Below are 24,166 nucleotides of genomic sequence, written 5' to 3'. Positions count from 1 at the left end.
AAGCGTGACATAGTTCTTGGAAGCACAGTACTTGTCCAAGTGTTGGCATGTTTGGGGGATCTTTTCCAGGGTGTTATAGAGCCCTTTATGCATCCTAATCCCTCGTGAACGGCACCCTGTCACATTGCCCTGAAGAGTAGAGTCATTTCTCTTTGCCCAGGCTGCATGTGCAATTTGGAAACCTGATCTTTCAGGAGTTCCAAATTTCACAGGGGACCCAACTGTCTTCTCCCTTTTGCAGACGTTTGCCTCCAATATATGAATGGAGATGAGGACTGCAAGGTGAGGCAGAGCTAGCTTGTTGGTCCGCACTCTTCCTTCCACAGATCTAATGTTGTGGGGGTATCAGAACACACAAATAATGCTCAGATTAAGGAGCAAAGTAAACTGAAGGCACTAAATGGGATTTTTCCAGCCTTGCTCACAATGTGTATTTGCAGCTTTATAGTGATTTTTATTTTAAAAAATTGCGTAAAGTTTATATCTGCAAATTCTAAATACAGTTCTTCAATAAATAAACTTAATAGGTAAACCTGTGCACTAATAACTAATTAAATACAGCAATTCTTGCAAATCTTTAAATATACTAATTAATTACTTGAAAAGAATAACAGAAATCCAATTCTTTTCAAAAGCACATTTTAATTTTAATTGGGCTATTTAAGCAGACTGTAATTTTCAATCTAGCTCCTTTGCTCTGTAGTTGATGCTTCCTAATTTTGTTTATTTGTTAGCTCTTTTCTGAACCACCTGTATAGTTTAATTAAAAAAACAAAAATGAGATCCAACACAATCTCATGTCCTGTTATTCTTATTAAGGTCTCTCCCCCCCCTTTTTTTCTTTGAAAATTGCCATGTCCACCACATATGACAATTTCTGTTCTTTTTTCTGACTGCTTCCTAATTCTGTTTAGCATACTTGGGTTGTCTTCTCTTTTTTAAAATAATAATAATAATAATAATAATAATAATAATAATACCAGTTACAAATAGCCTGCAACACTGTGCAGTTTTTCACTGTGCTGAAAAAAATAAGACAGTTCAAACTGGCTATGGGTGAGGTTATACACTACATAATAAGTATTTATATGGTGTTGCCTTTCACAACCTGGTGCTCTCTAGAAGGTTTGGATCACAGCTCCCAGTTCAGCTGGCTCAGTCTGATGGAAGTTGTTCCCTCCAGATGGGGAAGGCTGGAATAATGCCGCAGGTGTTGGAAACACTTCACAAACAATTTCTCAGTAACCCTGCAAGATAGGCTAGCATTGCTGCCATATTGAGATGGGGCCATGACCCTGAGCTTAGTGGCATTTTGAGGACATCTGCTCCTGGAATGAGAAACTGTCCTGTATTCCTAGCCACTGCTCTCCCACCAGATCTTAAAGGAAAAGTAGCTTATTTCCCAACATGCCTTTCTCATTTTCCCCCATAACCTCTTGCCTTCCTGGCAGCACAGTAGACATCTGGTTCATAGCTGTCAACTTTTCCCTTGTGAGGAATCCTATTTGGAATAAGGGAATTTCCCTTAAAAAAAGTGAAACGTTGACAGCTATGATCTGGTTTGCAAAGGGATGCAAATACACATGCAGAATTGGGGGCACATTGGGGACTGGAGGAATAAGGAGTGGCTCAACAAATTGGGGCGGAAGTCACAATTTGAACCATGTCAGGTGTAGCTAGGGTGAAATGGGCATCTTTAACACAGATCAGTAAGCAGGAGAGATCTTGAGTTCTTCTGCATTGCACCGATGAGCAACGGTGTGGTTGCCTCTGGTCCAATCAAACAGCAAGTTTTTAATGACCAGGAAAGAAGCCATAGTCCCTGGTATGTCTTCAGTCTCCCTCAGGAAACTTAACTTGCTGCATGCAAAAAACGGGTTCTGAACAGTTTGTGTTGCTGGAGGGCTTTGAATGATGGAACTTTTTAAGTGTTCTGTGGTGTAACTTGTTTCTTTCTTGTGTTTCCATTGCTGTTGCAGCTGCACTTCGAGATCATAATGCAGCAGAAAAATGAAAGAGCATAGGAGAAAAATACAGCGGAGAAGTCGGTTGCTGGCCGGTTATCGAAAATGGACGGTGGGATTTTGGGGGCTGAAGCAGTACTGCTTCCAAAGGAACCGTCTTTCTCTACTTAAAGGAGGGAGGCAAGGCACTGGGACACCTGTGAGCCTGAAACAAACGAAGCCCTGCAGAAGCAAGAGTCTTTGGCTCCAGAGGAAGTGGGCTCCTGAAGTGTTCCTAAATGCAACCCCCCAGCAAGCTGTACCTTTTGAAAACTGCACCTTTCCACAAAACATACACAGAGGCTTCTTTCCTTGGTGCAAAAGTGGAGGACCTGTTACAGTGGCAGAGGAGCTGGGCGGCACATTCTTTCAGAGCGAAGAACTTCTGAATAAATTTTGCAGTTTAACGGTTGACTCAAAGCCTTCTCAAAGCAAGCAGCACAGCACCGAGACCAGCAGTACTACCTTCCTGGCAAAAGAGGATGGTCTTGCTCGGAAGGTGGGCGAGAGCAATAACAGTGGCGTTGAGGTTCTGAACAACTCCAGCAGGAAGTGCTGCTGCCAAGGCCTGGAGCAAAATGGAACTTGTGACCTCCTGACTATTAGGAGGAGGCCTAGATTTAAAAGGTGTACTTTAAAAAACAGATCTCTATTTATGATGTATAAGAAACTTTCTGCGGTCAAGTTTTGGATTAGAATCGCGAAATCTCGTCCCAGGTTTTGGAGAGGCAAGACGTGCAAGTTGAGCATAAGGAGGCCGAGCTGGGTGGAGAAAGTAAGCAGAGATTGGCAAGAAGACCTCCGCCGAGGAGTTTCTGGGACCTTGCTTCCCTCTTGGAAACTGAAAAGTCCATCTCCCTGGAACCTGTTCAGCTTGTCAGATATGAACAGTCATATGCCAGGACCATTGATTGAGGAGAGTCAAACACACCTGCCCGACGCCTGCCTCACCCAGGGCACACGCTTGCCGTGCAGGGAGCTCCATTACAAGGAACTTGCGCCCAGAGACCAAAATGGCATCGCTGAGCCCTGCGTGCCGGAGTTGCGCGGAGCAGAAGCGGCATGTGGAGCACAGCCTACTCACAAGGAGGAAGCGCGGAAGGCACCCGCACTGGACAGCTGCCCTGATAGTTTCGTCTCCGTGACGGAGAAAGAAAGCTCGGTTTTAGGTCCAGGAGATGGAGGAACGAATCAGTTTACGGGTGCCGGCGAGACAGTGCTGGGGCCCTCCAGGGCAGATTTGGGCACAAACGATGGCTTTGCTAATGGGCCTTCTTCCGTGGAGCTGGCACAAAATGAGGACAGTGGTCAGATGGAGGTGGAAGGGCCCATAAGCATGGACGTATTTGGCGCAGAGCTCTTAGATCACCCGTACTGTAAAAGCCCTCATGATGAGCCTCTGAGAGGAAGCACAGGACAGAAATCAGGGACCCAAAAGAGTGGGAAAAGAAGCAGCCAGAGAGCTTCTTGCGTCAGTGACGAGCAGTTGGCTGTGTGGCTTTGTGGTATATAGCAACACTCTCTTAATGCTTATTGGTGGTTTTGTTTATTTATGCTATGAATCTGGGTGTTGTCCCTGTAGATTATAATGACATTTTATGCACTATTGTACTTCTTGCTATATTTATTGTGGGTTTGAGATTAGGATGTTGCACACACAGCAGTTCAGCTGGCCTGTCCTTGTCGTTCTTGTGATCCTCCAAGCCACATACTGTGGCTTTTGCAGGAATGCAGCGAAGCCCTGGCTTTTGCTTGCCTGCCTGGGATTGCAAGAGCCGCAGTCTTAGTACCTGATGGACCTTAGTAATGGCTGCTGGACTGTTTTAAGCTTGATGGGTTACAGATTGTACAGGCCTGCCCTTTGATAGCGCAGTTGTATGATAAACCAGTGGGTTGCAATCACAGTGCATTGGTGGTGGTGTTTCATTTGATGGGCTTGTTATGGGACGAAATTGAGACTGGCGCAATTGGGGGTTGGAGCCAAAATCAAGAGGCAGTTTAACTTCAGAACGCTTTGCCTGTTTATTGTGGCCCCAGATACTTAGGAGAACCCAGACTGGAGGCTTAATCTCAATACATGCTAGAGTTGCCCATCTTCCATATTGAAATAAAAATCTGAGTGCTTAATGGAATGGGTAATGAAAGGAGTGAAGCTACTTGCTGACTGTGAGCTCAGTAGATCCGTATCCCCTGTACTCACCTCTTGGCAGCCCAGTGTAGATTGGGCTGTTGGTGTGTCCTAAGTGGTATCCATCTGGCACAGGCCAATTCCATTCTGGAATGCAGGGGTGATTGAGTCCTTGGCTTGTAGCAATTCCTGCTAGAAATGTTCTATGGTGTCGGTGGTTGCTTGGCGTGTACAATGGGTTTAAAAATATTTCTCCTTGTCACAAAGTAAGTAGAGGGTGCCCACAATTTTGAAACAGATTTGGTGTGCATTCCCATGACTCTATTTTCTGAACATCTAATTGATTTGGGTTGATTGCAGTCAGGGCCACTATAGCACCTGTCCTGCATTCAGACCCCGGAAGGTTCATTTTTGCGCTTCTGTTGGCTTCTTCCCCTCCCTGCAATTATCCCCAACTGGTCTTTCAAAATTGAAGATGTTAAGTTTTTAGAAACGCAGCCTGATTGCTGCCGTCTAAAGGGCTGTGTATTCCACATTTATTTTTTGTCCATCTCTGCCTCAGCGTAACGGTATGTGAACAGAACCACAATTTCATCCAGATGTTAGGGGTACGTATCTCTTCTCCCAGGCCATGTAATGTAAATTGATGATGTGCTGATTGGAAACTCTTTCATCTGCCTAGAAATGCTATACACCAAAGGTGCAATTAATTAAGCACTACAGCTGTGTGACACGCCCCAACCCCCAATTTGTTTCACTTAGGCTGCAGGAAGCCTCATATCTGGGCAGAGATTGTAGCATGCTTCTCTTTTGGATTGGATTTAGGATCACAAGTACCGCGCTTATCAGGTTTATTTTAGGCAAGCCCTAGAAACCATTTTATGCTTCTTGCTCTCTAGGAGGGACTAGGGTGGGTGCTAAGCCCTTCATGAGCGCATGCTCGCTCTCCCTCACAGTACTATAGAGACACTGGCTCTGCATATGTCTATCCTCATTTGAACAGGGGTCCAAGTCTGGGACTTGTCATTGCATCATTGTCAACCTTGTACGTCAATTTTGTACTGTTCCCATTCTGACTTGAAAATGGGTCGTAGAAACTCAACCATAGAAATAAGTCATCTGATTCCTATGCAACTGCTGCTCCTATGCATACTTTTTCTTCTTCAAAAAACCCCCTCTCTCTATTTATAAGGATTCCTAGATGAAGTAATGAAGAAATATGGCAGTCTAATTCCACTCTGTGAAAAGGATGTTATGGGAAGATTAAAGGAAGTCTTTAATGAAGACTTCTCCTATAGGTTAGTAGCTATCTCTTAATTCTTCGCTCTGCTGATTCACTTTCCGGATTCCACTGGCTCCCTATGGCTATGCAGAGCTGCATATCAAATGTGCTGGGATAACTTCGCATTGTCTTATCTCTTTCTCGGCTGCCTGTTCCAGAAAGCCATTCATCACCAAGGAAATCATGAAGTATCAGACGAGGCATCCCAAATCTTCCACTTGCAATTTCCGAGTCTTCTATAACAAGCACATGCTGGATATGGATGATTTGACAACGTTGGATGGTCAGAACTGGCTAAACGATCAGGTGAGAGCAATTGCAGATTCTGCTGCTTAAAATGGTGCTTTCAGTCACACCATCATGGTACTGTTGCCTTGCTTCCAGGTTGAAGGGACGTTGGGTTTTCTTTGGAGCAGGGTGCAAAACATTAACCTGCTTCTATACTGCCTTCATGGATCTTGGCCTTATTGGGGGAAATGAGTTCTAGAGTTTAGAAAAGGCAAGGGTTATCCAGTAGAGGCGTCTGCAATGTGAGAATTCCCTGATCTTCAGTAACGTCTGTTAAAACTTACATCCAAGGTCATCTTTTTTAAAAAAAACTTTTAAAAACACATTTATTCAAAAGTCTCTCCTACCCAGTTAGCATACTGCTGGAAGGGTGTGTGATTTGGGAGTGAAGGAACCATTCAGGTCACTATTAATATAATTGATTGGTGCGTGCTTTTGTGTGTACATTCAAGGGTGTTCCTAGGTCCATATTTGTCACCAGAAGTTCAGGTGATCTCTCCAGTGAGAAGCACCAATCATCAGCTTACATGGATATACCAATAACCCCTTTCCTGAACAGGGTTGGCTTGGCCACTGTCATGTGTGCATTACTTGACCTCATGACTGGTTGGTCCTATCTGTTCCGGAGCCCCTTTCACATCCAGAAGCAAACGATTCACCACTTCCGTGCATGCACGTGACGTCATTTTGACCGTCTGCGCATGCACGAGTGGCAAAACCCAGAAGTAATGCGCTCCATTACTTCTGGGTTGCCGCGGCACGCAACCCGAAAATACTTATCCCAAAGCTACTTCAACCCGAGGTATGACTGTATTATGGAATGCCCTTTCGTGGGGGAGATAAACCAGTGGATCTCTGAGTTGAGTATGAGGAAGTTAAGACAGGATAACCTCTCAGCTTCGTTGGAGTTCATCCTAGTAGACCTTGTTATGGAATTGCCCCCTTAATCTGGTTCTGGGTTCAAATTGGTTAGATTGCTATGGTATAAGTAAGTGGCTTGATTTGTACAGAACTAGACTGTCTAATTAGAATTGGAATGCTGGGTTTGAGACATGTAATCCAGGCTAGGATTAGTGCATCCTTCAAAATTTGCATTCTTACTTAGCGGAATGAGAAAATGAAGCTTGCAAAGATGGTTGACTGCAACAGGAGAATAAGACAAAATTGTAAAGCAAATAACCATGACTGCTTCCTTCTCATACTTGTCTGCTACATTCAGTGGTGATTCGCATCGCTGCCTAAAAATGAGATTTGAAAATTCTCTAAGACAAGATGTGAGCATGGAACTTGCTCTGTCTGTCGGTCTAGGGGGAAAAAATATTTACATCCTATCTTGTGTGGTCAGGTCTAGATTCCTGTTATACCAAATGCTTTTGCATATTTGTGGAAATCTGTATACAATGTAAAATAGTAGCCTCTTTCTGGATTGAGAAGAGAATTTCTGCTTCACAAAGGACTCTGCCCATCTGCTGCATATCAAGCCAGTAAGTAATGTGTCCAGCCTTTGAAATGTGCCAGACGCACTTTGCACCTGGCTATCGGCCACCTGTGACCAAGTGAAGATGCCCGGGTGCCAGGATGGTGCCTGACTTCTCCACCTTCTGGAGGTGCATGCCTGGGGATCCTTGGATCTTGACTGTTTTCACACACTAGCAACACATCCTGTAAAATTTTATCCATTATATTTTATCTGTACAATCAGAATGAATTTCAGAAACCAAAAACTTGCATTGAAAAATATGACTTTCGAGCTGTCTGGCTCAAAAATGGCAACCAGGCATTCTTTTTTTTGCAGCTGTAATCCTGGTTTAAGGAAGCATTTGGTGCCTAGCTTATATATCTGAGTTTCTAACACTGCATGTGTCAAACCTGTTACAATACACCCACAAAGTCATTTCCCTCAATGCCAGGGTGTAACTCCAGGTCAAAAAGTGTCCCTTTATCTCCTTGGATACATACAAATATGTTAATCTTCAGATGAGCTACCTGACTTAATGAAGAAAGGCTCAATTAACTCACAGTTTTCTCAGGTCTGGCTCTCTGAGCTTCATAGAGGTAAAGCTGTGCATATTATATCTGGTCATTCTAAGAATTACTGTGCAACTTTAAGAATTGTTGTGTGGGTTTGCTTTATTCGTTGGTCTTCCCTCTTCCCCCCAGGCTGCTTTTGTGTTGTGCATTTAGATTGTAAGCCTGTAAGTAAGTTTGTACTAATCATATGTAAGCCACTCTGGGAGCCCCTTTGGTTGAAAAGCAAAGTAAAAATGCTTTAGGTAAAATAAATGAAGGACATAGCAGCATTGTAAACTTATTCCTGAACACATTGTCCGTGTGAATGTAATTGGAGGAAGAAGGACCTCCTCTGCCATAGAGAACAGAGCCATGTTTCCCTTATTTTTTGGTGGAAAAATGTTGGGAGTACACTGGTACAAAACGAACATGTGCATCTTTTTTTAAAGAGCAGAAATCACACCTCTTGCAAGATGGAGTGAGCTGCCATTTGGGGCAGTCTCTGTTTTAAATCTGACACTGTGGGTGGGTGGGATTCCAGTCCTCACGGTTGCAATCTTGTATGTGTGGGGGCAGTAGCTGCTGCAATCTCAGAAGCTGAAAAGGTGGCAAAATAAACCTGCAGAGAATAAGACTTTCAGTCTCCAGTGTAACTCATTGCTACTAGCAAAAACAGAGTAAATTGATTCATTCTAAATTGTTCAGGTTGCAGAATTCAGCTTTCTTTGTTGTTGGATTGTGCAGAATCTATTTTCAAATGTGCAGTATATGTATCCTGGCTTCTAGCAATGCATTCAGAGAATGACCAGATACATTGAGCATTGCAGAGGAGCAATTCACAAATATAATGTGATTTTCCTCCCTAATAAAGTTTCAACTTTCTTCTTCTCTAAATTCTTTCAGATTATCAACATGTATGGCGAGCTAATAATGGACGCAGTCCCTGACAAGGTGAGCTTCTTTTACTTGGTTCTGTATTATGCAACAGTAGATCAATTGGATAGGGGGGAAAAGGTGGCTTAAAAGTATTAGTCCTAAGGGAAAACGGAGAGGGGCAATTATGGGGGCAGTTATTCCTAGCTTTGCGCAGGGGGAGGGAGTAGTCAATCCTTTAATCTGCTGGCTGTTTATTTACATACATATGAATTCCACTCTACAGCACACACTGGCTATGTATGGACATTCGTCTACTATTATTTAATTTATATATTGCTTACACACCAAAATTTCATGTAAGCAGTTTACAACTGTAAATCAACACATAACCAAGAGACACAATAACAAATCCACTGGAGTATTAAAACACCCTTAATTAAAATATGCAATAAAACAAGCATATCAAAACAGTTAAAATAATAAAATTGGACCTTCAGAATCACACAGCATGGTTTATGAGCTGAAGCCCCCCTCCTTCACTAGTTAAGAGGTTTTTACTGTGGTATAAAAATGCCCTTAATAAAATAAACCTTCCTTAGTTGGGGTGCAGCAAATCTTGGTTTGCATTCAGCTGGAGTTCATTGTGCTAGAACTGGAGGCTTTGAATGTGATCAGTCACCGACCTCTTCTGCCTTTTGTAGGTTCATTTCTTCAACAGCTTTTTTCATAGACAGCTGGTAACCAAAGGATATAACGGAGTAAAACGATGGACTAAAAAGGTAGGCTTCTGTGTGCTCTGAAAGCCCTTAACAGCTGAGTAATACTGAACTATTTCGAAGAATGAATTTGAAATGAATGCACCGCGCCGAACCCGGAAGTACTGGAATGGGTTACTTCCGGGTTTTGGCGCTTGTGCATGCGCAGAAGCACTAAATTGCGCTTTGTGCATGTGCAGAAGCACCGAATCGCGACCCATGCGTGCGCAGACGCGACGCTATGAGTTGCGAACATGCCTCCTGCACGGATCACATTCGCAACCTCAGGTTCCACTGTATTGCTAAATTATTGGGCAGAGTTCCAAGATTCTTGTATTAATTTCCAAGTCCTTAATTTGGGTCCAGGATATCGTAAGGACCACCTGATTCCTTATATTTCGTCCCAGTCAGCTACTCTGCAATGACTCAAATGCATGGCTCATAATTATTAGACACATTGCATTCATTGTAGTGGATGTGAGCCTGTGGAGCTCCTTCCCAGCTGAGATTAGACAAGTGCCCTCCTTGCAGAACTTCAGGCACATGACGGAGACTTCCTTGTTCCAGCATGCATTTTAGAGTAGCGTTTGGTTTTATGAGTTTTTATTGTTTTATTTTTAAATTCAACTTTGTGTTTTTTTATGTACATAATTTAGAAGGGTTTAGGATTAAATGGCATGTAAATGTCTTAAATACGTATGTGAGTGCCTTTGGCTGCTTAAGATAGATCTGAGAGGCCGTAGTTTCCTGATAAAACACAGGTTTTGCATGAAAGACGGTCCTGGGCTCGACTGCAAAATACACATAGCCACGAACCAAAAGCAGAAGCGAGGAAAGCATCTTGGTGCTAGAAGTGCTGGTTGCAAGCATCACACGCAGCTGGGGAATTACCTTCTGGCATCACTGACCTAGTGGAAATAATAATAATAATAATAAATTTTATTTATACCCCGCCCTCCCCAGCCAAAGCCGGGCTCAGGGCGGCTAACAACAATAAAAACAATCCAACATTCTAAAAACTTTTCACCATAAAATCAATCAGAAACAAATTGATGGCAACCAGCAAGCAGGACCCTGTGCAGATTGCCAGAGGAGGGGGTCAGGCTGCGCCCTGACCAAAGGCCTGGTGGAACAGCTCTGTCTTACAGGCCCTGCGGAAAGATGTCAAGTCCCGCAGGGCCCTAGTCTCTTGTGACAGAGCGTTCCACCAGATTGGTGCCACAGCCGAGAAAGCTCTGGCTCTGGTTGAGGCCAGCCTAACCTCTCTGAGGCCTGGGACCTTCAGGATGTTTTTATTTGCAGACCGTAGGTTTCTCTGTGGGGCATACCAGGAGAGGCGGTCCCGCAGGTACGAGGGTCCTAAGCCGTATAGGGCTTTAAACGTTAAAACCAGCACCTTAAACCTGATCCTGTACTCCACCGGGAGCCAGTGCAGCTGATATAGTACTGGATGAATGTGATCTCGCAGTGACGACCCCATAAGGAGTCTCGCTGCGGCATTCTGCACCCGTTGGAGTTTCTGGGTCAGTCTCAAGGGCAGCCCCACGTAGAGCGAGTTACAATAATCCAGTCTGGACCCTTCCAAGCCCCAAGTCAGATAGAATGTTCCTCTTTAATATGGGGGATGAAAAAACCTCTGGGTAACAGGAAAGACTTCCTATATCCAACTTAGTTGACTGATTAAAATATTTAGAGAGGTGTGTGTGAAAGAAAGAAAGAAAGAAAGAAAGAAAGAAAGAAAGAAAGAAAGAAAGAAAGGGTCTAGGAAGCTTCAGGATAGGAAAAGATGGCCTCCTTAGAGTATACAGCCTTGGCTTTTGTTCCTCAACCTACAGGAAGCTCAGCAACTCAGCACTATGAATTATATATGGAGCCATGTAGCAAAGTGTTTGGGCTGAAGTGCTCCAGAGCATTCTAGGTGTTTGCTTAAATCACAACTGAGCACTGAAATGGGCTTTGTTTGCAGAGAGGCTTAAAGTAGACTTGAGATGTTTATTAAATGTTTATTTAAGGCACATCCTTAAATCTTGGAAATACTTCATAGTGAATAAAAGCAGATTCCTTCTATCGATCGATCAATCAATCAATCGATCAATAAGCTTTTTATTTTATTTATGTAAAAATACTTTTGTTTCTCAAGGGATAACTTACATTCAGATTAATATTAGCAAAGCTAGCCCTGCTGTTAAACTATAAAGCTAATCAATGCCCCTACCAGATATGTTGAGACTTTTTTGTGCATATGAAGAAGCATGTTGATCATTTCCCAAATATCCTACGTACTTGGTCACTTGGAGAACGGAGTTCGCTATCCTTATGTAGTCAAAATGGCACCATCTATGTGCAAAATGAAGTACTGTCAGGCTTTGGGAAACTTAAGGCTTGCAGGTAGGTAGCCGTGTTGGTCTGCTGTAGTCGAAACAAAATAAAAAAATTCCTTCCAGTAGCACCTTAGAGACCAACTAAGTTTGTTATTGGTATGAGCTTTTGTGTGCATGCACACTTCTGAAGTCATACCAGCACCGTGGGTCCGGCAATCGTGGCGAGCCTCTTCAAGCCCAGCTGGTCCCCTCAACACCCCACTACCCGTGATGCTTTTTTTTTGGGGGGGGGTGTCTAACCCTGTCACTCCCACCGCTCAGAACCGCCGGTAGCGATCGTCTTTTAAACAGACAACTTGCACTGCGCCGCCATTTCCCTTCGCAAGCAAACCGGAAGCTTATTCCGCTCGCGAAATGTTTTATTCCAGTAGGACGTTGTTGTGCAAGAAGAACGCACCAGGTTGCTGGCAATTTCGTTGCACAGTCTTGTGCAGCGAGTTGCACAATCTGAGTTTCTGCTATTGCAGTTGTTGCATTGGCGTCTTCTGCTCAACATTAAAACTCACCTTTGTGCTAGTCGGCAGAGAACATTAGATGCGGCCCATGGGCACTGTATATTGACTCTGCGAAGACAGGATTGCTCTAATCTGCCCAGTGACTCTCAGGCCTTTCTTCAGCCTGTGCATAGAATTCTAGAGCCAGAAGGGACAGTGAGGGTCATCCAGTCCAACCCCCTGCAATGCAGGAATCTTTTGCCCAGTGTGGGGCTCGAACTCACAGCCCTGAGATTAAGAGCCTCGTGCTCTACCAGCTGAGCTATACGAGCACTTCCTGTTTGTTTTGCCACTTTATTCCTGTGAAGGCAGGGCTGGGTCGGCCAAGGCAGAGTGAAGCAGAAAGAAGCAGTGCTGGAAACAGTAGGCAAAGTTTTAGATAAGTGCGCAGCTTCCTACAGTCCTATCCTTAGCTCATAACTGATATGGCTTCTTGCTGGTAGGAAAGACTCTCTATGCTATGGGGATATTTTAAAAGCATGCCCTCTGTAGGTAAAAATGGAAAGTATTCAAAACTATGTAGAGTGCAGCAGGTATAAATGAAATTGTTTTTAGTTGATAACATGGATCAAGTGGTCACTTGGTGGGAAGCACATGAATTATCAGAGGGAATATTGATTAAATCAATTATTTACCGTATTTTTTGCCCTATAGGACGCACCGTCCCATAAGGCGCACCTAGTTTTTTTGGGGGGAAATAAAGGGAAAAAAATATCCCCCCCCCCAGGCGCGGGGCGGGGGAAGCCCGAGCTTCCCCCGACCCCAGCCCCCAAACAGGCAGCTCTCTGCAAGCCGTGGGAGCCCAGTCCTGGCCCCGCTGCTTGCGGAGAGGTGCGCGAAGCCTGCATTCGCCCCATAGGACGCACACACATTTCCCCTTCATTTTTGGAGGGGAAAAAGTGCGTCTATAGGGTGAAAAATACGGTAAGTCAGCCTTTATTTTTATTTTTGTTGACTTGAAATTGTCTTGTTTTTGAAACCTTTGCACCCTCTGATGCTGTCACAATTTTGTTCCCAAGCTCTCTTTGAGTTTCAGCTGTCTGTCGTAGTTCTGCTTTGGCAAAAATGTGATCTCCTCAGTAGCTACTGAGTGTGATCTCTTCCATCCCTCCTCCTTTTCTTTCTTTCTTGTCTTTCTTTTTTGAGATAGAAAGTCAATCCTCTTTTGTAAGGATTCATTTAAAACGGGGCCTCATAAATTGAAATGTGCTGTTCTGCTTCTTGGAATGGGAAGCTAAATTGGATTTTGTTACTTAGCTTGCATACTAGATCTTTGCTTTTGTTTTGTTCGTGCCTTGTGCAGCATTTCAAAGTCTGCAGCAAACATCTGTTTCACCTGACTGAATTTTAATTAAACTTGGGGTGCATTCGCTTTCCATCTTTTGCCCCAAAATAAGAGTATCTGATTTTTGACGCTTGTGATAAGATTGCTCTCACTTCCTCCTCAAAGCAAATGCTAATTCTCACCATGACCTCAAGGAGCTTGTATATAAGAATGGCTAAGGTTAAACTATGCACCAGGAAGCCTCCCGTTCAAATCTCACCTCAAGCCTCTTCTTTTCAGCTTGTGTGCCCCACCTGCGATATGGCAATGTAGTACACCTGCCTTACATTTTAGCGTAATCCTCTGAGGTGGGTCGAGCAAAGAGAGTAATGGTTCACCCAGGTTTAGAACTGAGACTTCCTACATCCAAGTCGTGAAACCTTAGTTTGTACCTGGTTTTTCTCCTTCCCACACTTTTTTGTTGGAACGGGTGTCTTAATTGGTTGTGGGGGAAAGCACCTCCATTGCTTTGAACTGGAGCAGTTTCTCTTAAGTGAAAACAGCAACGTGGCAACTTGCCTCTGGCCATTCACAAGTTGGCATCTTGGGTATTGGGCAACTACTTCATGGGATGTTATGTGCTTGGTGGGGGCCTTTCTGCCGCTCCCACCACATGAACAAGGGTGCCTGCCTTGAGAAATTCCTTGCTTCAGGCTTTTCTCTGCAGGCACGAGAGCTAGAAACCTCCTTGCAATAGCTGAGAACACAAGGAGTGTACCTAATTCTTTGCCTTTCGCAGTTGGGCATTCTTGCCGGTGTGTGCACACCAGGTGCAATGGGACGGGCATCCCTTTCCGTAGAAGTGTGCTCCTTTTTTGTGTGTGCATAAAACCGTAACTTTGACAGTTAGGTCCTATTCATCCCTTCATGTTCGTTAGCAGTTTTGCTTGCAGCATCAAGTATTAAACGCATGCAGCCTGCCTTGCAGAAATGTTTGTCCTATCCATTAAGCTGCCATCCTCATCACTTGCCCAAGGCTGTTTCCACCTCTCTATATGCCTTCGACATCTTCACTCGTAGGCGAGATGCAGAATGCAGAGCTCCTTCGTTGTCTTTTGGCTGCGTTGTGCTGCTGATGCTGCGTGTGTTCACGTGCGGAAGGCTGTCTCTTAGGAATGCTAATTTCATGCTTAAAACCCAATGCCATCTCATAGCACACTTGTCAAAAAAATATTGATTTTGAATAATTCAGCATGAAGAGATGTAAAGCAGTAACGGCCGCGCTGCTTAAAAATAAATAAATTGAAGCATCTGTTTAAATAAGCAAATGGCATCAAATAAATTGCATCTGGGGAGGAAAACGGAACCCAAAGTGAATGTCTATAAGCTCTAAGGCTTAATCTACATAAAGGAGCAAATTCGAAGCAGTAGAATGGACTTTATATCGCAGGTTTTGGGGGGGTGAGAGTCATATTTTTCCAATACCCCTTGCAAGAAGAAAACCAACAGAGCAGAAAGTGGGCTGAGTGAGAACCTTTCTCGCTGACATGCTGCTTTTCTTACTTTATTTTACTGTGTTGGGAGTGTTTTATGTGGGGAGCATTGAAAATGCCACTTTCTTCAACCTGTAGCCTTTATAGGGCGTGGATCAGGACTCAACTAGTGGTAGGAATGGAGCTGGCTTGCGAGGGATTGGAGGAAGAACATTTCACCTCTGCTTTTCCCACAAATACTTGGAGCAGACTTGGAAACAAGATCTTTCCTGTTGGTACTGCTCTGTGCAGTTATGGTATCACCAGAAAGGCCTTAGCCCATGGATCAGCCTTTATGCTGAGCGGGTCAGACTCCTGCTGAAAGCGGTGGGGCTTCCATTCGCTGCCAAACTTAGAACACTGGATTGCAAAGAAATAATTGGGTGTGTTCTCATGCATGTATGCTCTTACCTGTATAACAATGACAACAACAACAAGAATTATTTATTTATACCCCGCCCATCTGGCTGAGTTTCCCCAGCCACCCAATCGAGTGTTAAAAACAATACAGCATTAAATATTAAAAATTTCCCTAAACAGGGCTGCCTTCAGATGTCTTTTAAAGATAAGATAATTGTTTATTGCCTTGACATCTGCGGGGAGGGCGTTTTACAGGGCAGGCGCCACTACAGAGAAGGCCCTCTGCCTGGTTCCCTGTAACCTCACTTCTCGCAGCGAGGGAACCACCAGAAAGCCCTCGGTGCTGGACCTCAGTGTCCGGGCTGGACAATGGGGGTGGAGACACTCTTTCAGGTATACAGGACCAAGCCTGTTTAGGGCTTTCAAGGTCAGCACCAACTTTGAATTGTGCTTGGAAATGTACTGGGTGGGTGTGGCTGGGGCAAGAGGGCTTGCTTCCACTTGGGAAGTCTTGCCTAGTTCAATGTCTGTGTAGTACTTGCCTGGTAACCATTGCTGCCTCCAAAGCTAGTGGGTTTTGCTTTGTTTAATTTGGCTTTGTCAGAAACCAGAATGTGCCACCGCTACCTGATTTTTATCACATTTTTGTACGCTCTCTTTCTTCTAAGGAGCTAAGGGATGGTTGTTTTGTCGCAGTTAAAGTTAGATATGGTGACTGACTGAAGACTGCACAGTGAGTGGCCGTTTGAACCTGGGTCTCCCTGCTCCAAGTCTGACAAGACAGTGGCCTTCCAAGCCTACAATGAGTAGAGTAACTCAAGAGTAACACAGCTTACATGCTTTTACACCTGACAACAGAACGTTTTAATTTGGCATGTCATATTCAAGAAAAATCGTTGTAGTTGTTGCTGCTTCACTGGCTCCCTGTTTTTTGATTTCATAGTAGAGGGGAAGGAAGAATGTGTTTTATGAGAAATAGGCTGCTCCACCCACTTGCTTTTCGGTGACTTAAATACACACAGGGTGAAACGTTTCCAGGCTGTTCTCTTCCTACGGTGGTTTGGGATCATTCTGTCTGAATTGCACGTGACTTTGTATTTTGTGGTGATGGGCGCTCTCTTCCCCTTCACTAGGTGGACCTCTTCAAAAAGACGCTCTTGTTAATTCCTATTCATCTGGAAGTCCACTGGTCCCTAATTACTGTGAATCTCCCTAACCGAATTATTTCGTTTTACGACTCTCAAGGCATTCACTTTAAGTTCTGTGTCGAGGTAAGAGCAACTTGTTGTTACAGCTGTTCTACTAAACGGCGTCGGCCTTAGAAAAAGCACTTAGCTCCCCCCCCCCCCCAATCCTTTCACAGGGCTCTGATTTTTTCGGTAATCCTTTTGTAGCTTCTAATCTACACATTTCAGGACTCTTTGGCCCAAAACAGAGAGCACTGTCAGTGTGGAAACTGGCCCAGATGTAGTTCAGAAGTTGTTATGCGAATTAGACTCTAATCTTCAGGCAAGTGACATACCAGTCTCATGGATCCCAGGCCAGGTGCTATATTGTTTGGTAGCGTTTCCTTGTCTTGAAGCTTGTCTTGCAACTCTGCTGCAGCCACAGACCCTAGGAGTTTATATAATTTCAAGACTTGCTTCTCCAGCAGTACATTTCATGCATACCCCACATTTGCGAAAGCGACAGTTCCTATCCAGTGTATCTGAATTAATCCTAAATAGCTTCCAAATAGTTTATGCCCTTTATCAATCCCACTTCTACCCCGCTGCCTTCTGTAAAGATCTCAAGGCCCTGTGTATGATGTTTATTTCATTTTTACCTTTTGCGTTGGGCCTGCTTGGTGTTCTTGTGAGCTTGGGGTCTCCCAGCTTCACACGATGGGCAATTGCAGAATTAATCCCCGTCTCCTCCAGTCCAAGCAGAAAACTCTCTTCACTATACCCACAGGTATCCTCTGCAGGGAAGCACTCAGTTAAGATGTTTTCATAGCAGTATTCAAATGGCCCTTATTCATGTCCCCCACCCCCTCTTCTTTAAAGAACATACGCAAATACTTGCTGACAGAAGCTAGAGAAAAGAACCACCCCGATTTCCTTCAGGATTGGCAGACTGCTGTTACAAAGGTAAGGACCACCTGTGTGGTTTTTAGAAAGAAGGCTTTGTTGAGTAAGATGAAACACGCAATGTCCACTGGAAGTCAGAAATCTCCACCTTTCCCCAGGAAGCCCAGAGAGCGTTTGCTATGAAAACCCTCAACATGTGACATGTTACCACCAAAATGCAGGGATGGAGAGCCTGTAGCCCTCCAGGTTCTTGGGGACTACAACTCTCATCAGCTCCACCTGGTGTGGCTGATGCTCAGGAATTATGGGAAATGGAGTCCAGGGACATCTGGAAGGCACAGTGAGCATAAGAAGAGCCTTCTAGATCAGCCAGTGACCTGTCTGGTCCAGCATCCTGGTCTCATGGTGGCCAACCAGATGCCTTTAGGGTTCCTGAGCAGTACCTGAGCACAAAACATTCTCCCTCCTGCATTTTCCAGCAACTGCTATTCAGAAGCATTGCTGCCTCTTGACAGGGGAGGCAGAACATAACCATCAGGGCTGGCAGCCAGTGAGAAGCACTTGGGGGGGGGGCGGTTGGCTTGCCACAAGCTCTACCTGCGCTGCAATGATGCCTCTTGCTTCTGCATGAGAATGGGCAGGGATTCCCAGGGATTCAGCCGCAGCCAAACTAGTTGCCTCCATTTGCAACCAGGTGGTATATACCATATTTTTCGCTCTATAATACACACTTTCCCCCTCCTAAAAGGTAAGGGGAAATGTGTGTGTGTCTTATGGAGTGAATGCAGGCGGGAGGCTCTGCTCAGTGCTCCCTTTAAAGAGCCGCACACACACTCCGTACGCTCTTTAAAGGGAGCGCGGCTCTTGGGGGAGTCTTAGCCACGCACAGCCTCTCCTGGCAGGGGGGATGAAGGCTCCCGCTGCCCGGGAGAGGCTGTGCGCGGCTATCGCTTGCTGTCCTGGCTTCTGGGATTCAGAATATTTTTTTCTTGTTTCCTTCTTCCAAAAGCTAGGTGCATCTTATGGTCTGGTGCGTCTTATAGAGTGAAAAATACAGTAATTCTGATGAAATAAATCGTGAAATGGAAGGAAAAAAATGGTGGAGGTGGAATGGGGAAATTAGAGTTGAGCAGTATTTTACGTTCAAAACCACTGTGGGTTCATGGCTTTGCTAGGATGGAGTTAGCAGATTGTAGGCAACGGCGTGTTGCATGACCAAAAGAAGCACATCTTATCTGAGGTGCCTGGGGGGCTGCTGCAGTGAACGGCAGGGGGATTTAAAAGTGGTGGAAGTGACCCCCCCCCGATCTACCAAGACATCAACGTTACTCCAATACGACAGCCGCTTGCAACCAGATGTAGTCTGGCAGTGATAAAAGGGAACAACTTGTGTGAAGTGCAAACGAGGGAATTTGTGACTTGCATAACCATATCCTGTAATAGTTCTGAAGAGATAAAATGGGTCATTGAACATTAAGCTGTCTCCCAACGGCTTCCTGGTACAATGAGGCATCTTGAGGCTTTATTACTGCATGAGAAAGTTCTCTCACTTCTCCTCCACCCCCCCCCCCAAAAAAAGTGACTCTCTGCAGCCCTGGGGGCGGGGAGGTAGTTTGAGGTCTAGGACATAACCTAACCTCTGGAGTGTCTGGTGATTTTTATGTCTGGAGAATCTGGAAGATGTGCTGGTAAAACTGGAGTGTTTCCAAGCCAGCTTGGCTTTGTTGTAATCGCTGCAGGGAGCAAGAGATTCAGGACCTATCCTCGCTTTGTGTTTTTCAAGTGCACACCTAAAAGTAACAGAGGTGCAACTGTGGCACCTGCCTTTTTAAATATACATTTTGAATATTATTGTACCTAAAACTGCACTGTTCAAAAATATAGATTTGACAGGCCCTGTGCTTACAATCTACAGACTATTTGCACCATGGAGGAAGTAAAAGGAGAACATATTTAATTTCATATTACTTGTAAGCCACTTTGGTAGGACTCATATCCTGAAAGATGGGATATAAATAATTGTAGTACGTTTGCAGGGGGTGACTCAAGGTGGTGGATCGCTGTCCTACTTGGCCCAGCGGGCATATTGCCGAAGTCCTCCTTAAGAAACCCAGTTCTCTCCTTCCTTGTATACTTATAAAACAGGTCTCCAGGATTCACTGGGGGAAGCTTGCGTGGACGTAGCAATTTTGGGAAGGGGTGGATGGGATAATGGCACACACCAGCCAGACCTGCGGAGGGGACCTTGGATGCAGGCAGGTGGACTAGTTCCTGGGGCCAACAGGCGCTGGCCGGGGGTGGGGGGTGCCAAAGCATAGTAAAAACTGGGAGCTGTAGAATGTCATTTGGTTGCAAACACAGACTTGTCACTTCATGCATTATGCCACTGTTTATCAAACTTGACTCCCCAGCTGTTGTGGGGACTACAACTCCCATCATCCCTAGCCAGGAGGACCAGTGGTCAGAGATGATGGGAGCTGTAGTCCACCAATGGCTGAGGACCCATCTTTGAGAAACACTGGCATAATGCATGAAGCAGCCGTTGAGTAGCCCCACTAAGACCCAGCCAGAACTTACTTTTCTTCTTTCCAACACTAGACAGTGCTTGTGGCCATGTTGCTGAGGATTAGGCCTGTGGTGTTCAGCTGCTTTCTGTGCCTCTTTGAGCACCTGCTACAGATTACCCTGAAACACACTGACTTGGTGCCCACAGAACCGATGAGTAAAAGTGTGTCCCGTACCAAGCCTTCAAATTACTGGCATTGATATGCAGGCTAATCACTCTAAAATACTCCCATTTGCCATACCTTTATGCCTTTGTAGCTTTCTAAAGCTGTTCAGGAGGTGGGATGCAGAAATCTCTCCCTCCCTCACCCCCCCCCCATGAAGCCTAGAGACAAATGCTTCTCTGATCCGGCACATTTGGGCTTCTGCGGGCACCAGTGTGCAAGCACGAAACAAATTCTTCCTGTGTAAAGCAGATAGCAATGTTCAAATATTTACTCAAAATAATTGAGGAGAAACTATCCTGCTGAGGTCATTAAAAATTCGGTGCTGGGCTGGGAGATGTAATTTGTTTTCTATTATGAAATGCGTATTTGCGTTAAATTACTTGGCCCGATCCATGCAAGGATCTGAGCGTCTCCTTGAGTATAGAATACATGGGCTGTGTGACACAGCCCGGTCTGTCCTGACCTCTTGGCTTTGGTTTACTTCAGAGGACCATCCCCTAAAATAAGCTACACCCCCTTTTTTTAAAAAAAAGAAACAAGGATGGGGAACCTGAGGCCCTTAGACCCTGCCAGAATGGCCAGTGGTCAGAGATGGTTGAAGGTTCCCCATCCCTGAACTGTTAGAACTGTATCCTTCTCTTCAAAATGGAAGAAAGAAATGTTTTGCTGTTGAATTATGGCTGAATTTCTGGTTGATGTGGATATAGACTTCATCCCAAAAGGTCCTGGGACGAATCCACCCTTGCTCTGGGATCCCAGGGATTTCCAATCTACTTGTATGTGTCCCACGCCCCCTCCATCTAATAATAATAATAATAATAATAATAATAATAATAATAATAATATCTTTATTGTCATTGCCCCCTTTGGGGACAACGAAATTACTTGACTGCTCCATAAAAACACTAATTAAACAATACAGTATAATACAGCAAGGGAGATTAGATGACTTTCAAAGTCCGGGCTTCCCATTCAGGGCCGAGATCGCTCTGGAGAAGAAGCTGTTCTTAAGACGGCTCGTTCTTGTCTTCATCGTCCTGTATCTCCGTCCCGACGGCAAGAGCTCGAAGAGACAGTGACCAGGATGCGATGGATCTTTTACTATGTCCAGTGCCTTCCTATCTGTTCCAGAAGTTTGGGGGAACTTCCAGGACAGATTTAGGGAGCAAGAGCAGAAGAGTTCTTTGTGCTGACAGGACAAGGGAGTTAGAGCTGTGTTGGGTTCCACCTTCTGAGTCTGCAAATGCTGTTGCTCCTGCAAAAACATTCCTTCCCTGGCACAGTGTAGAAGTGATGAGGCATTGGTTTATCTCTCTCCCCCTCTCCACATTGCTGCTAGCAGTCACTCCTCTTTGCTGGCTCCAGACAAGAGGGAAGTAGGGAGAGTCGAGATGTGAGACAGTGCAGAAAAGTGTGAGAGTGGTTGATCAGCCACCACCGGGTACCCCTTGCTCACTGCTACTGGATTGTCCTGCAAGCAGTCAAAGAACCCAAGTGGTTATCTGCCTGTCCTGGAACAGGTGTCCCACAAGCCCGATTGGCAAAGGACTTGTGCCAGGAAGAAAAGTGGCTTCTGGATCAGCCCAAGGCCCATCTAGTCATAGACTTGTAGAGCAGGAAGGGACCACGAGGGTCATTTATTCCTGCAATGCAGGAATCTTTCGTTCAGTGTGGGGCTTGAACCTGAGATTAGGAGTCTCATGCTTTACCAACTGAGCTATCCCAGCATCAGGTCCAGCGCTCTGTTCTCTCAGTGGCCAATTGGATACCTGCAGGACAGCTCTCTTCCCACCTGTGCACCCATGGTTCTTTCTCTTATATCACCCTTTCGACAGGTGTGGCTAGGAAATGGGGAGGCTGCTCCCCCAGCTTTCGTTTGGAGGAGAGTCTTGAATGGGGAATCATTCTATGGATGTTTGAAATTTCTTTGCGTTTCCCCACCCCACCCCTCTTCCCCTTCTAGTGCATTCCACAACAGAAAAACGACAGTGACTGTGGAGTTTTTGTGCTCCAGGTAAGGATGCAATCTTTTTTTTATATATTTTATTATTTTTGTGTGGGCTTCCTCCCTCTTTAGAATCTTCCTTGTAATAATTTTCGGTTCTGGTTCCTAAGCCTCTCTCTCATTTCTCTCCCCTCCCGCAGTACTGCAAGTGCCTCGCCTTAGACCAGCCTTTTCAGTTCTCCCAGGAAGACATGCCTCGGGTGCGAAAAAGGATTTACAAGGAGCTCTGCGAATGCCGGCTAATAGACTAATAATAAGGAAGAGAAGGAAAGAGAGAAGCTACTCCTGTCGGCATTTTTGAAGAGCCCTGGCTGGTATTTCGTGTACTTGAATTTTCTGAGAAACTTCCATGGATTTCAAAACGAGTCTTGGCGGAGCAGTGTGGCCAACACAATTACCTCAAACATTTTTTTCTGACATGCTCCTTAACCGGCGGACCTGCCACAAAATATTCCCGATGTCAGTTGTTGGTTCCCCCCTTCCCCCTTTTCTTTTTCGTTTTCTAATGTTCTTTCCTGTATTTAATATTTATTATCTTAAAACGCATGCGCATAGGCAAAGCATGCGACTAAACGAGAAGTATAAAACTGTAGAATTGGTGCACCTTTTGAAATGTAGCTAGAAACAGAAGAGAATAATACAGGTTAAACTTTTTTGTCTGAAAACATAAAAAATGCATGTTCCATTCCCCCCCCCTCTCTGATGCAATAATGCTTTGAATGTACAAAGAAACCCAATGCCATAACGAGAGCAGTTACAACATTTCTTCTAAAAAAACGACAACCTGAGACTATTCCTCCTTCAGCCTTTTTTTTTAAAAAGCTCTAAATCCCCATTATATTGGGAAGAAGAGGGGTGTGTTGGAAACTGGCCTATATATTTGATTTGTGGAAGTCCAGTAAAGTTTTAAATCATTGCAACTTGGGGGGAGAAAATCTACTAGGTGGCTACTAGATCACCCTACAGTTCAAAAGCAATCCCTTGTACACGAGACTCTTTAGTACTAATAAAAGATGGAGATGCTAGTTCGGTTCGGATTTGGTGGTGTTGCTCCTACGCTTGCTCTGGAAACGTCTTCTTTTTTTTAATATGGTCCCATTCTCAGGGTGATTTGTAGGCCACATCTGAGCCCTCTGAGCCTCTCTGCCTTCCTTTACTTCTCTCTCTCTCTCCCTGCCCCCAAACTCCCTTTTCTTGTTCCTTGTGTGTGTTGTGGTGTCGGTGACAGGGTCAAGAGGACAACAGCTCTTTTATCTATCTGTAAGTTTTCTTGCTTCTTGGGGCTTGTCCTGCAGGGAGTCTTAAGATTCACCCCGTGTGCATCAGTGTAGTCCTTCCCCTCCTTTCAGCGTGATCTGCTTGTCCCCTGGCTTTGGACCAGTGTGATCACTTCCCCCCAGGCTGAATTCTCTCTCTCTCTCGTGTGTGCGTGTGTGTGCGTGCCAGGAATAAAACTTTTAAATGTGGATAAAGTTACTTTGCGTACTTGAAGAATGTGTGATCTTCTGTTCAAGCTTTCTGAGAAAGAAAGGCCGAGAGTTTTGGATGGGAGTGGGGGCTGGGCAGCAATATGCTAGAGTACCTACACTGCGTGAAATTCCCACCATCCTCTTGGGCAAAGTCTGTATGTGTATCCTGAGGTCAAGTAACTTGGCTTCTATATTTTATTTTGTGCTTGAATGAAAGCTGAATCTGGGGACCCTTCCACCAGCCACAGAATCCCGCAATTTCACATTTTCCTGGTGCAGCTGGAGACGTCCTGATTCTGAGAACCCTGGTGTGAACTTTCCTGGCAAATTGCTGATTTGAAGATGGGTACTGTTAGCAGTTCAAATAAGAGGAGTGGCATTTAGAGCTTCCATTCATTTAGGGGGCGCTCTTTCTACCACCACTTTATTTACTGAGAAATCCCTGCATGAGAATTCCCCGTCAGAACCTCATAGAATCATAAAATTGGAAAGTACCCCAGATGGTCCTGCAATTCACT

The 24,166-nt window shown here is 44.8% G+C and overlaps 1 protein-coding gene across 3 annotated transcripts in view; it reads left to right on the top strand.

Moving 5' to 3' along the window:
* SENP5 (SUMO specific peptidase 5) overlaps positions 1-23,204 on the top strand; it is a 32,561-nt gene extending 9,357 nt beyond the window's left edge. For 2 of the 3 annotated variants that reach the window (XM_083442102.1, XM_083442103.1), the window contains exons 2-10: positions 1,980-3,508; positions 5,324-5,429; positions 5,572-5,719; positions 8,615-8,662; positions 9,289-9,366; positions 16,507-16,644; positions 17,419-17,502; positions 22,138-22,188; positions 22,320-23,204. In XM_083442102.1, the coding sequence (XP_083298228.1) occupies positions 2,011-3,508; positions 5,324-5,429; positions 5,572-5,719; positions 8,615-8,662; positions 9,289-9,366; positions 16,507-16,644; positions 17,419-17,502; positions 22,138-22,188; positions 22,320-22,430 (2,262 nt within the window). In that variant the 5' untranslated portion in view covers positions 1,980-2,010 and the 3' untranslated portion in view covers positions 22,431-23,204. Of the gene's footprint in view, positions 1-1,979; positions 3,509-5,323; positions 5,430-5,571; positions 5,720-8,614; positions 8,663-9,288; positions 9,367-16,506; positions 16,645-17,418; positions 18,231-18,375; positions 20,711-22,137; positions 22,189-22,319 lie in introns of those variants that run through there. The other variant, XR_014511729.1, reaches the window with a different exon arrangement.
* The last annotated feature ends 962 nt before the right edge of the window (positions 23,205-24,166 follow it).

Source organism: Podarcis tiliguerta, assembly GCF_965153285.1.
Source record: "Podarcis tiliguerta genome assembly, chromosome: 5".
Lineage (NCBI taxonomy): Eukaryota > Metazoa > Chordata > Lepidosauria > Squamata > Lacertidae > Podarcis > Podarcis tiliguerta.
This window is presented reverse-complemented; position numbering and strand designations above follow the sequence as displayed.